The sequence below is a fragment of the Colius striatus genome, chromosome 19 (genome assembly GCF_028858725.1).
Source record: "Colius striatus isolate bColStr4 chromosome 19, bColStr4.1.hap1, whole genome shotgun sequence".
Classification (NCBI taxonomy): domain Eukaryota; kingdom Metazoa; phylum Chordata; class Aves; order Coliiformes; family Coliidae; genus Colius; species Colius striatus.
The window spans coordinates 5,672,239-5,685,611 of record NC_084777.1 but is presented as its reverse complement, the minus strand read 5'-3'; the positions used below and the strand labels follow the sequence as shown (position 1 = coordinate 5,685,611).

The 13,373-nt window shown below is 49.3% G+C and overlaps 2 protein-coding genes across 2 annotated transcripts; both read right to left on the bottom strand.

Annotated features, from left to right (window-relative positions):
* Positions 1-1,161: 1,161 nt before the first annotated feature.
* On the bottom strand, positions 1,162-7,177 carry LOC104551159 (torsin-1A). Its single transcript, XM_062011303.1, has 5 exons — positions 6,968-7,177; positions 6,451-6,716; positions 4,335-4,510; positions 4,116-4,243; positions 1,162-3,192 (listed from the first exon to the last, which is right to left on the bottom strand). The coding sequence occupies exons 1-5, from the start codon at positions 7,170-7,172 to the stop codon at positions 2,942-2,944; spliced, it is 1,026 nt and encodes a 341-aa protein (XP_061867287.1). The 5' UTR covers positions 7,173-7,177; the 3' UTR covers positions 1,162-2,941.
* Positions 7,178-7,683: 506 nt separating this feature from the next.
* C19H9orf78 (chromosome 19 C9orf78 homolog) lies at positions 7,684-12,630 on the bottom strand. The gene is made up of 9 exons (XM_062011479.1): positions 12,451-12,630; positions 11,950-12,009; positions 11,253-11,304; positions 10,958-11,028; positions 10,645-10,722; positions 9,790-9,987; positions 9,199-9,335; positions 8,529-8,627; positions 7,684-8,008 (listed from the first exon to the last, which is right to left on the bottom strand). Exons 1-9 carry the CDS (start codon positions 12,531-12,533, stop codon positions 7,917-7,919), a joined length of 870 nt encoding a protein of 289 aa, XP_061867463.1. The 5' UTR covers positions 12,534-12,630; the 3' UTR covers positions 7,684-7,916.
* Positions 12,631-13,373: the final 743 nt, after the last annotated feature.

Here is a 13,373-nt window from a genome sequence, read left to right as displayed (position 1 = left end):
CTTGAGTCTTAAAAATCTTCTCTGCAGCAAAGGATAAGCAGATGGAACAGCCCGTTGATACTGAAACACGTTGAGTCATCCAACAGCACAGTAAGGAACTCAGCAGCTAAATACAGCTCAGTAGAAAGAGACACCTATGAAAACACCTTACAGCCTCTGCCTGCTTCAGTTATTGACAGGTATCTCCTACCTTACTGCCAGGCCCTGCAGGACACACGTGCCCCAGGTGGCTTGTTTAACCATTCCTCCTCTCTGGGCTGTGTCTGGAAAGCTGTCCTTCAAGGTGGCTCTTCTCTCACTGGCAAAGGCTCGACAGGGCAGGCTTTCATCATATCTCTGTGGGTCAGAGCATCTGTGGCCTCTCCAGCACTGAAATGAAGCCTATGTGTAAATAACAGCCTCATTCAAGTGAGGTACAGCTCTTGGCAACTCCCACCTCCCCCACCAGCCCTTCCTGCCCTTGTGCACCGTGTCATGTGCTGTAGGGATGCACACAGAAGCTCAGGACAGAGCATCCCTGGGAAGTAGAAGCTGTTGTGGTCATTAGGACTTTGCACTCTGCAGCACTCCACACACAGCACAGCTTGGCTGATGGCCCGGGGTGACAGGCAGATGAAGCTCTGTCACAAGAGCAGCACTGACTGCATCACTGTTTTAACCCATTGCCTCCAGTTTTATGAGCACAGTGTGAGATCCAAAGGCTGAATTCAACAGCAACTGCTTGTGCTGGACTTTGGTAAGAAGAATTCAGTCTCAGTGACTGCTCAGCTACTCTGGATCAGACCCTTCGCCCTCTCCCCACTTGACATTTTAAGTTGTCTGATCCACTTTTAAGTGGCCTATTGAGAGCAATAATGGCCAAAGTTAACCAGTCACAGCAAGAAAGACAGAGTGAGGCCCTCACCTCTGAAACCATAGTCTAAAGGGGAGGAATAATGACAGAATCAGATCAAATCTAGGGGGGCTTTCAGGCACATGTATTTCTTTTACCCAGATGGAGATGCTTCTAGCCAGGGCTGCTGTTTTCAAGACCAGAAGACACACAAAACAGAGGCAGTCTTCAGCCTTTCATCATCAGCTCTGCACCCTCTGGAGGAAGCTTCCACCTACCCTGAGCCACCTAGGGCTATGATACAATGAAACACTTGCTCCCACTGTCTGTCAAATGCTATCAGCCGTGTTCCAACAGCATACAAAGCAGAACTGGGAGTACTGAGTGCTGGAGGAGTCACAGCAGTAGGTCCATGAACTTTCTCTTGCTGAGAAGACACCAGCAGTAGTAAAAGTTGATCATTTTCATGGCTGCTTTTTTTTCCATTAGCCAGTCCTTTGCTATAATCAGAAGGTCAAAGAAACAGATAAACACCAGAGTTCAAAGCACTCCTTTGCCAACTGACAATTTGCATATTGCACAACTTCTGAGCAGAACTGGGCAGTTGGAGTCTTCCTGGCCCCCTATCTTTTTTCTTCCCCTTGCAGAGAAAAGTTCAAGATGCTGCCACTGAAAACATAAATGGCTTCAGTCAGAGCCTGCAGGGTGTTCAGACAGAGGTGCCACAGCAGGAGGAGGAGCTGGCAAGCTGGTTGCACCTAGTCTCTAGAAGACAAGTCCATCCTTATGATACTGTTGAGCACATATACATCTTCAAATCCTGCCTCTCCAAAAAACACACAAGTGTGTTAATAGTGATGGTCTAGAAGTGCATTTTCACTCCAAACTTCATTTGTTTAACCAGGTAGCAGAGTCCCATCTCATATACTCAAGAAGGGAGATGCAGTATTTAAGCACAGCTGAATGCTTCACAGACACACAGTGTGTTCTTCCTCAACAGGAGAAGCTTCTGCAGAATGAACATCAAATAACTCAATGCACAGGACACCAGAAGGTAGCCAAGGAATCCATTTCGATGAGAAAAGTTTATTTTGAATAGAAACTGGAGTGAAAAAAGCCTCTGCAGTGCTCACATTGAGAAACAAGTCTGACACTCTTCACAGTAACCCCAGTTGACACATTTCACATTCCCCTCCCCCCAACCCCCTTTGGATCCATCTCTATCCTGACCCTAAAGGCATATGGTATTGTGAGAAGATGAAAAAGGGAAAACTCTGCACGTTGGCCCCTGATTTCTACATGGAGGTGAAGAGCAGAACCCACTTTTCCTTTTCCTTGGTGAAAAAAACCAACTTAACCTGTTCCCATGAAGTGACACCCTTTCTGTGAAGCTGATTCACCAGTCACAAAGCACATCTCCCCCTCCTGGGAGAGCAACTTTATCCATAAAACACTAACCAAGAATAGGAACCAACCACACTGACATGGCAGCCAAAGATTTTAACTCGTAATATTAAGTCCACCCACTGAACAGTACTCACACCAGAGTTTCATCTGCTTAGTTTGACATTCAAGAGGCCAAATGATACTACTGCTTTGAGAAAGACTCTGGTTCTGCATGATGCTGAGTAGAAGACTCTGGCTTTTTTCTCATTACACAGTTCCCATTACCTTTGCAAGAGCTGAGCTGTTCAAGGACAAAAGACACAGAAGACAGGAATACCTTGATTCAAATGCTCACTATTGTCTACAGATCATCCACATTGAACTGAAACCCAAGTGAAATGAGGTCACAGCCTCAGTCCTTCTGTACCTGCCAACAGGCTGCCAAATGATTGATCATAACATGATCCAAGAGGAATCTTCAGCTCTGCCAGACACAGGCCCCCCACAATCAGGACACAGTTTCTTTAACAACACAAGGGTGAGGTATTTGGGAGCCATGATGAGTGGCAGAAGGAAAATGCAGAGGCACTGCTGCTTCTTTACACACCAGTTGAAAAATAACGTTCCTTCCTTTAAAAAGTGCTTAAAAATGAAATGTCCCAGGTTCTCCACTTTGTGATTAAGTTAAATTTCCTTCTTTGTGGGTTCTAGCAATGAAGTGTTTTAAAAGTCATAATAATAATCCAGCTTGGCATCCACAGTTTTACACCCTTTATCTGAATAAATTCTCTCCTCTCTGGGGAAATAGGTCATCTCATCAGCTATTCTGGTTAAAATCTCCTCATCCACAGCGTAGCCACGCGACTCGATCTCCACCCTGACACACATCTTCACATGTTTGTATTCCAGAGGCAGGAAGGGAACAAAGTAGTCAATGAGATTTCTATCAATCAAGGTGCTGTGCCAAAACCCACCTACAAAGGGAAAGAGAAGGAGGTTGTTAATAGCTCCTCTGGTTAAATACTGCCATGGGTTAATGGGAGCAAGAGCTACATCAGAGCCCCAGCTACATACCAGTAAGAATTAACCCGTGATTTTAGAGACTTACAATGCACAAGCTGGGCCAAACACAAGCCCTTTCTCATAGTACCTTGTGCATAAAGTTTTGGACAGACATATCATCCTCACTGAATGTATGTAAGCCTGGCTGCCCAGGTTCTAGTCTCATACCTTCCCCTCTCTCCCCTACACAACAGGTTTCTATCTCTTATCAGCTCTCCCAGACCACTTTTCTCGCTCCTTTTTTAGAGCCTGCATCTGAGCTTTTTAAAAAGCTCTGTAATATTGCTTCCAGTGCTAGTTTTAGAGCACAATTGACTCAAAACTGCTTCTCACTGGAAGGCCTGTGTGAGGAAATCTAGGCAACACTGGACTGCCCACAGCAGGGCTGGCAGGTCAGCTTGTTGCTCTGAAATAGCTGCCTGAAGGCTTTAAACAGGCTGAGCAAGACAGGCTGAGTGGGCTGGGGGTGAAGGAGGTGGCTTTCCCATAATAAAATGTTTTATTGGTTAAAGATTTTTCAGCTACTGCAATATCTAGCCTTACTGTCAGCATTTCTGTTTGTTTTCCCTGTAGTATGTCAATAAAAAGCTTCCCCCAACACATGTAACCCAGCAGACAGCAAACACACTGGTAGCCAAGGTGCACATAGAGCTCCAAAACCTCCTTGTCATCTCAAGAGCTGACTGTTTGCCCCAAAATTGCATTGTGGCTCCTTACTAACTGAATGGGCCACATCCAGTAGAAAACACAGCTGTAAAAAACCCCCCAGAGCTAAATGCAGCCCATCCTTTTGTGGCACTTCCCCCACCCCAAAAGCAATGGCAGTTCTACTCACTATTTTTGTTATTGAAGACAGACACAGACAGTGCATTTTGGATATCTGTGAGCTGTATATCTTCCCTTGTCTTCCCATTTCTCCAGAAGTCTAGTGCCACCTCTGTTATCTTTTCAGCTCCTGCATTGCTAAATGAAGAGAAAGCAAAGACTGTAGCTAGAGGTAGGTATAAAAGGCATGGAGTGTATGTGACAGCAAACCCAAGCAGTCACTTCTCACCTGAGGAATATGAAGATGGCTTGTCGGTAAGACACCCCATCCAGGAGCTCATAGTAGTCCAGGAATGGCTTGATGGCATCAATGAGCCCTGCATGCATTTTATCCATTTCATCAAATATGAAGAGTGATCTGGGGCAGATGCTCACGTTTCCCCTAATCCACGACTGCAACTGGTCCTGAGGGGCACACAAATAAAAGATGATGAAAGAGTTTGTGTTGAAAAGACAGAAAACAGCACTTCTGCTTATTGACCTTTGTCCTGAAAGAGCCATTTCAACGGTGTCACTTTAATAGCTTTAGCTTCTTGACTAAAACATGCTGAAAAGCTGTAAGTAAACAAAATCTCACGCTGGTTCTGACAAGTTTTAGGTCACTGAGAGTGTGGGTGTCCTGGTTTTGCCTGGGATAGAGTTTGTTTTCTCACTAGTAGTTGGTGCAGTGCTGTGGTTTGGGTTTAGTGTGAGAATAATAACACCACATCCATGTTTCAGTTGTTGCTCAGTAGCACTTACCATAATTCAAGGACTTCTGAGTTCCTCATGCTCTGCCAGTGAGGCCATGCCCAAGAAGCTGGGAGGGAGCACGGCCAGGATAGCTGATCCCAACTAGCCAAAGAGCCACCCCATACCACAGGGCATCCTGCACACTGTAAAACTGGGGGCAGTTGGTCAGGAGGGGCCAATTGCTGCTCAGGCATCGGTCAGTGGGTGCTGAGCAATTGCACTGGGCATCATTTGTTTCATTTCTCTCTCTTATCTTCATTTTCATTGCTATTCTTATTGCTATTCTTAGAACAGTCTCTTCTATTTCAATTGTTAAACTGTTTTTATCTCAACCAACAACTTCTTTAGGTGTCAAAGCTACAAACAGTATTAATTTTGCTACTGGAATAGCACCAGTGAAGACATTGTACCTCCTACCAGAAGCAGAGACAGAATTCAGTTCTCAGCCCTGGGTTTTAATGATTCAGAAGGTAAATGAGGGCAATTACGAGACCTTCTTAAAACACAGTATTCTCAGACAGGCTGATGCTTTACTGTATTTAAAGAGTCTCTCACTTCAGTGTTGCATTTAAGATCAATAATGAAGTAACTAGGGGAAAAAAGGTTGATCTGCTGGCAGATGAATGAGATGTAACTGTTCTGGCCATTTTCCATGATTCACTTTTGATGTTTACTCTTTACTCAGTCTCTGAACTGCAAGGGCAGCATGGGGTGTATTGTAGATAAGAAGTGACAGGTTCTCCTGCTGCCTTGGGCAGCACATTTCCCAAGAGTATTCACCTCAAAACAAAACCAGAAAAGGACTCATTTTATCTTAAAATAGCTCAGTTACAAGAAGGGGAAAGGTAAGCTGTAAGAGAGGAAATATTTCCTCCATTTAGAAATAAGGTTTTTAGATCATCCCATTCCCATTTGTAACAACTACCAACTGGACAGAAACCCTCAGTACTACAAGACAATGGTCCTCATTCCAACTCTGCTGATAAAAAACCCCAAACCCAGAGAACATGCACCTGAGCTAGTGCTCCATGTCATACCCATCTGCCTACAGAACTGTGCTGAAACTCAGCAAAGCAGCAGAACAATCCCAAATAACATTTACCTGGGCCTTTATGACAAAAGAATACGTTATGATTTTATCTTACAGCTGGGGAATGGATACAAACTAAATAACTTGCTCAGTGTGCACTAAACCTGAAAAGTACATCCATGTTTCAGCTTGCCATGGTACTTGACACGTTTAGAGGTGACTGGGTGGCTCCTCAGAACCATGAACTGCTGGCTTTCTGCAGTGCCCACCAGCCTATCAACTAACCCTGCAAACCTGCTGAATCACACTTAGCCTTAAGTCTCCAAGCAAACTGCAGAATGAAAGTTAACCTAAGGAGAGACTCAAAACACAGGCAAAAGAATTCACATTCACGGGAAAAAGTTCTGATGGATGTCAGGATCTACTCAGTTCTGTACAGAGGATCACAAAAGCGGCACTGACTGTGTTTTGCTGGATAGAAACACTTAGGTTCCTGATCATGCCACAACATCTATAACTGCACACAGCAGCCACTGCAGCAGAGCTGTGCCCCACCACCACAGATCCCACAACACACTCTTACCTTGTAGAGATTGATGCTGTGAGCATGAGGAAAGTGTAAAGTTGCCACGAACTGATGGACATATTTACTCTCCAGACCTCTTTTATAAATGCTCTCGGCGACTATCTTACTGACAAAGTTTTTGCCTGTTCCAGTCCACCCGTGCAAGGAAAGGGCAAGAGGCTTCTTGGTGTTGGTGTTGTTCAAGAAGCCCTTCACAGCCTTTACAACCACCTTGTTCACCAGGTGCTGCCCGAACAGCTTCTTGTCCAAGTTCTCCTGCAGAGCTGGACAGGGAGACCACACTATTAACAGCCTGGAGGGAGCCGGGCCGCGGGTGCCGCCGGCTTCGAGGAGGGTCCAGCACCCACCGCGGCCTCACAGCAGTCAGCCCCGGGCCAGGGGGCAAAGGGCCGGCCGCGCCCTGCGGCTCACGTAGGCCCCGCGGGCCCTGCCCGGCTGCCGCGGCCCCTCACCCCGCCGTCCGCCACCCCCGCCGCGTCCCCTCGGCCCGCGCCGGCCCCGCCTCGGCCCGCACCGGCGGCGGCTCGCTGCTCGGGCCGCTGCAGGCAGCACTCCTTGAAGTAGCAGTAGAGCCGCGGGTAGGAGATGAAACCGGTGAGCGCGGACGCGGCGGCGCCCGCGATGGCCAGCCCCAGGCTGATGGGCTCCACGGCGGCCGCCGGCCCGAGCAGCGGCAGCAGCGCCAGCGCCGCCCGCAGCGCGCCCCGCCGCAGCTTCATGGCCCGCACGGCCCCGCCGCCGCCCGCCGCTTCCGGCCCGCCGCGCCGCTTCCGCTTCCGCTTCCGCCGCCGCCATCGCGGCTCAGGGCGGGGGCGGGGCCGGGGCGCGGCGGGCGGCCGCCATGGCTGCTCGCTGCCCGGCACGGCCCGGCACGGCCCGGCCCTGCAGCCTGGTGCGGCGGCAGAACGCGCTTAAACACGGCGCTGCCGCTCCAGCGCTACTCGGCACGGCCCTGCCGGCAGCGATCGCGGGGACACGGCGCCCCAGAGCTGCACGGCGGCAGCGACAGAAACGCGCGGGAGCGACACCCGGGCGCTGCTGTCCCTTCCTCGCTGATGACAAGGGACATTCAAGCAAAGTGGCTTTGAAGCTTCCGTTTATATTTACAAGACAAGCAGCGCTGTGGCTTTTAAAGGATCTTTTTTGTCTGTTTTCATCGGTGTGGTTTTTAAGAGGCCAAAAGAACCCGTAAAAGCAAGTTTGTTTCTCACTAAAAAAATGCCAACCATGAAAGCTCTTACAAAAGACATTTTATAACTGAAAATAAGCTATATACAAGATTTCACTGACCAGAGAGTTCACAACCATCTGCAAACTGATTCACTGCAAGAACACAACAAAACCTTTTGTAGGTAACACCAGCAGGTGAAGGCAGCCACTCGCCCCAGCTCCAGTTGAGGTCATTGACTCAAAATCCTCTATTAGTGGAAAAGCAGAAGTGCAAAGGCTTGAGCCCACGGCCCTCAGTAGCGCCTGTTCATCTTCTTGAACTTCTCATAGTGGTAATCATCCGTTGCCTTTTCGTTGAGTGGCCGTTTGCGGTTCGGAGGAGACCCTTCCAAAGAAAGAGAAAGCAATGTTATTCCTGTCCTTTCATCTTCTTGACTATCTCACAATGATAATCATCTGTTGCTTCTCACTGCCTGGACATTTGTGATTTGCAGGAGGCCCTTCAAAGGAAAGGGAAGAGTATTCCCTTGTTCTTTCACAGGAGACGTTTCCTTAACTCCACCACTTTCCTCACCACAGCCCTTTGCTACATGAAGGATTGTTGCTTTAGCTGTCAATGCTCCCCAGCCTTGCACCTCTTCCTATTCTAGCTTGCATCAAACCCTTATCACCCAGCTTTGGCAACATGTTTCAGGTGTGACCTTTGCTAATCCACTCTTGGGCATCTCTAAAAGCATCCTCCATCCAGAGGGCTTCATCTGTGACCTAGGAGGGGTGCACCAGGTGCAACAGTCTCTCACAGACTTGGGCTGAGTTTCCCCACTACCTCAGGGTACCCACAGAAGATCATTTCTCTGTGCAACACCCCTGAGGAGTTTCAGAGTCTCTGCAGATGAGGAACTTACGCTCAGGTTCTGGCCTCTCTGTATCCCCCACTCGCAGGGGACGGGGCTTTGGCTCCTCTTTGTTCCTTCGCACTGGTGCATTCAGCTCTTCATGATAAACTGAGAGAAGGAAAACATCACAGGAGGAATATTACCTAGAGCAGTGTTTTTCAGGCAGATGTATTTCTGTGGTATTTGTTACAACAGATCTTTAGTAGCAACAACAGAACCGCAGAACGAGTGTTCTTGTAATTGGTTTCTAGGGGTTATTGATACAGGCAAGGTGGGAGACAGCAAACTTCAGCAGCACTAGTTAACCAGAAGTGGCTCATAGACACTTCCTTTCCCTCAGAACACACAAATCTGACTCCAAAGCACCCCTGTAGGCATGGTGAGGCACAGCAGAAGGCTGCCTTCCCTCCAGATGGCTCTGGTGTGAGAGGCGCCCCCGGAAATTAATTCCCATCTCCCGCCTCGTAAGGTCTGTGTCTGCTTGACTACCTGTCTGCCTTGCCAGCCTACAGAATGGCTTCTCCCAGTTACTCATCATTTAGAAGACAGACAAGGCAGGCATTTCCAGCACAGGGCCAAGACACACGTTTCTACTGCATCAAGCTCTTTCTCAACTAACTGCTTTTCTGCAGCAGAGGAGAGGGTCACACCTGGCTCAGGAAAGCTATGTGAGACTTACATCTGTTGTGCTGGACATAGTTAACAGCCATGTTGGTGGGAACAAAGGAAGTTTCACTGTCTTTCTTTTTGTTCTGCTGCTCTGCCAGCAGCTTGGCCTTGGCCTCTTCAGTTGAGATGATGTTTTTGATTTTTGCACTAGAAGGAAAACCAAGAACAAAAATAATTAACATTCAGAAAGGGTATTAGGCACAGAAGTGCTACGTGGATGGGGGTTGGGGATAGTAATAGCTCTGCTATAGGACTGGATGGGGTTTTTGAGAGAGGAGACAGTGCTGTAAAAGCAGACACTGTTTCAAAGCAAAAGGGGAGCTGCATCTTCAGTGCATCCTCTTTCAGTGCAGGATATAAACTGATCCTCCAGAAAGGTGCTAGATTCAAGTCACAAAGCTTAAGAACCTCTCCCCAGGTGTCACATGGTGGAGCAGCACCACAGCCCCATCCCTGTGTACAACATCCTGCACTCGATCCCACGCTAATCCAGAGCAAGGTTCAATCCCATCAGGGAGCCACAAACCAGCCATACTGCTGCTCTGCCAATCAACAATCCTGGCAGTTCAGGCCATGACCAACAGATCTGTGAAGCACGTACTCAATTCCCAGGTCCACTTCAGGAATGCCACTCAGCATCTGGTTGGACAGCATCTCCTCAGTCTTCTTGGCAGAGGAGACGCGGATGTTCTCTGGCAGCTCGTACAGAGAGTCCTCGGCATTCTTGAGCTTCACCTTCTGCTCCTCATTCTCCACAATCCCCTTTCTCTTCTTCAGCTCAGTCTCAATGTACTTCATCCTAGACAGCAGCACATGAGGGACATACAGCATTTAATTGTTTCCTGTACTCCATCACTGTCCCCACAGCTAGGAGAACGGAATGAATCATCTCTCCAAAACAGCTCAGCTAACATCAATTGCAGGAAGCTGGAACACAAACAGTTCCACCTAAACATACGAAAAAACTATGTCACTGTTGAGGTGAGGGAGCCCTGGCCCTGGCTGCCCAGGGAGGGTGTGGAGGCTCCTTCTCAGGAGGTTTCCAACCCCACCGGACACATTCCTGTGCACCTTGGTCAAGGGGAATCTGCTTTAGCAGGGGGTTGGGCTGGGTGATCTCTAAAGGTTCCTTCCAAACCCTTCCATTGTATGAGTCAATGAAGTAATGTATGTGCTACTCTGTCCAAGAAATGATCAGATGCTACAAGCTCTTTCACAATCAGCAGGGAAGGCTCCCATGGGTATGTAATGCCAAGCTGGCTGGTTGGCGCCTCCCATCTTTGTCCATGCAAAACCCTCCTTGCGTCTGGCAGCCAGGAGGTGAAAGAGCAAATCTCAGGTAGCACTGGGAAGCTGTTTCTGGGACTACTCAGAATCCAAGACATTAAAAAAATAAATTGTGAGAGGACACTCAAGCCTGAATTCAACATCCCAGACACAACACAGCACGACTTACATGTCAGCATCTTCATCCCGCCTGTTGGTTTCAGCTGAGAAGGAAGTTCCCAAGTTTAGATCTTCCTCTTCATTAATCCTAAATAGAAACCACAAGGTTTAGAGGTTTAGGGGTTCTTTTTTACTGTTGTTTTGGGCTTTTCTTGGAGGTTTTTGTTTGTTTTTTTAACTAACTTGACAAGTTAGGGTAACAGTTACTGGTCAAACTGCATTATGTTGAACTCCTCAAAGCAACACAACATCTGGTTACTTCATTACTAGCTCTCATTTAATACTAGTCCAGGGAGAGATCTCCAGAGCTCACATGTACCCACCTGTCCTTGCCTCTTTCTTTCAGCTTCTTCATGTCCACCATTCCCCCAGACTTTATCTTGAATGGGTCATCCTGTAAAATAAGAAACAATGAAAAACCCTGAAGCTTGTTCTAGTATAACACTAGCCTTGAACATCTGGATAAAACCACGGAAGACACTGGTTGTCACTGATGTCACTGAGCTGTGACATCAGGCCTGCCCCAGGCCAGACTCGTACAGCCACTGTCTGGACCACAGGGAAGTTTTCCCATCGTGACACCTTAGTGCTGAGGTGATGAAAGTGTCTGGCACTTACCACAAGTGCTGCTTCTTCTTGCAGCTTCTCTCCAACAAGCAGAGCTACAGCACTAGTCAGGCAGAGAAAGAAATCAATAAAATTCAGTGGAAGGAAACATATTACCAATAACACTGCATTTCTTGGTCCTCCTCTAAATGTAACTGATGGTTTCACAGACTGGATGAACACCAGACTGGCAGTCTTACCAATCCCTCCACAGGGACAGAGAATTGTCACTGCTCTGAGGAGAACTTAAGGTAGATTTTAATGCCTTACAGCCAGTCACCAAAATGAGGAACATAGTTCATTGCTGGCACACATTTCAACCAGACCATCAGCTAATTGACAGCATTAGATGAGAGGGCAATTAGCATGGAGGTTCTGAAGGCGTCCAATTGAAACCTCAACAGCACAACAGTAATTTGGTGACAATGCTTTTCATGGAGAATCCCAGTCTTGATCCTTTTTTCCCACAGCTGGGATACAGAACAGACTTTGCTCACTGTAAACTGACACTGTGCACCTACACCAAACTCCCCCTCTTTTCCATCCTCAGGCTTCAATACAGAAACTTCTCTACCACAAACATGGTTTTCACTATCCAACACATCGTGCTTTCTACAGAAAGGAGGAAGGTGACAAGAGAGACATTTACTGTGACATGGCACTCTCAGGACAAAACACAGCTTCACATCTTTGGGGCTACATCCCTTACCTCACCCCATTAGGTCGCTTTCTGAGGCTCTGAACTTCTTTGGCTTCCTCAACTTTCAACCTGAAGAAAAAACAGTTGACTTAGTACTTGATGCTTTGTATTTAATCAACTACCTTGATTTCCTGCAGACAACACAGAATCTTCTGGACAGACTTGGCTTTCAACTTCTGCATGTGAGTGTCCACGTTCCTAGATACAGATCAGTTAGATATTTTCTATTTAACTTAAGGAATTCCAGGTATTCAAGCAACCAGAAAGCAGCGTATGGCATCTGCTGGATGAGCGCCTGCAAGGTGCCTTCCCTCAGCTGAGGAAGAAGCACCCAAACCCCGAAAGGCCTGAATAAGGTAAGCAGACAGCTGTAAGTGGCGGCATGACGTGACGTGAGGATGTGCCGTGACACCGCCGGATAAACGCGCAGCCGGGCTCGCCCTCCCCACGGCCGCGGGGCCCAGCGCGCCCCCACGCCCCGGCCGGGCTCTCCACGGGCTCCCGACCCACCTGACCTCCTCAGCGACCTGTTCGTCCTCCTCCTCCTCCTCGGAGTCCTCCCTCCGCCGGCGGAAGGACTTCTTGGCCGGCATGGCCCCGGCTGCCGCCCGCCGCCCCGGCCGCCACTCTGCGGGCCCTGAGCCCTCAGCTTCGCCTCGACGCGCGGTGATCACGTCACCATCCCGCGCCGAAGCCCGGCGGCCCTGCCCGGCTGCCAGCGCCCGGGCCCGGCGCGGCCCGCAGCCCCCAGCGCAGCCCCCAGCCCTCAGCGCAGCCCCCAGCCCGCAGCCCGCAGCCCCCAGCCCCCAGCCCCGCCACCTGGGGCCAGTCCTGCGCTCCCCGGCTCCAGGCAGACCGGGAACTGCTGGAGAGAGGCCAGCGCGGGGCTACCGAGATGCTGAGGGGGCTGGAACATCTTTCTTACCAGGAAAGGCTGCGGGACCTGGGGCTGTTCAGCCTGGAGAAGGCTGAGGGGGAACCGCATCAATGCTGATCAATGCTAAAGGGTGGGTGTCAGGGGGATGGGGGGACACTACATTCAGTGACGGGACCAAGGGTAACGGGCACAGGCTGGAACACAAACAGTTCCACTGGAACACAAGCAGAAACTCCTTCGGTGCTGAGGTGAGGGAGCCCTGGCCCAGGCTGCCCAGGAGGCTCCTTCTCAGGAGGTTTCCAACCCCACCTGGACACGTTCCTGTGCCCCCTGAGCCAGGGGAACCTGCTTTAGCAGGGGCTGGGCTGGAGCGGCTCTGCAGGGTCTTTCCAACCCCCACCATTCTATGAACTTATCCTTTCCTACCAGACCCCGTTCAGTCCCGAGGGCCTCTTTGTTTAGCACCGACCCGGCAGAGCCACCTCCGCCGCCCGCAGGCCGCTGTCCGGGACGCCGGGGAGAACAGACGCCTTGGGAAGCGCTTGTGACCCGCTGG

Bases quoted from the DNA above. Each gene is read 5' to 3' on its own strand.
- LOC104551159 (XM_062011303.1), bottom strand. From the start codon at position 7,172: ATGAAGCTGCGGCGGGGCGCGCTGCGGGCGGCGCTGGCGCTGCTGCCG. The intron at 4,244-4,334 runs GTGAGAAGTGAC...CTCTTCATTTAG, and splicing joins GCCATCTTCATATTCCTCAG to CAATGCAGGAGCTGAAAAGA. The intron at 3,193-4,115 runs GTGAGTAGAACT...TTCCCTTTGTAG, and splicing joins TGTCTTCAATAACAAAAATA to GTGGGTTTTGGCACAGCACC.
- C19H9orf78 (XM_062011479.1), bottom strand. From the start codon at position 12,533: ATGCCGGCCAAGAAGTCCTTCCGCCGGCGGAGGGAGGACTCCGAGGAG. The intron at 9,988-10,644 runs GTAAGTCGTGCT...GCTGCTGTCTAG, and splicing joins CGGGATGAAGATGCTGACAT to GATGAAGTACATTGAGACTG. The intron at 8,628-9,198 runs GTAAGTCTCACA...TCCTTCTCTCAG, and splicing joins CTATGTCCAGCACAACAGAT to TTTATCATGAAGAGCTGAAT.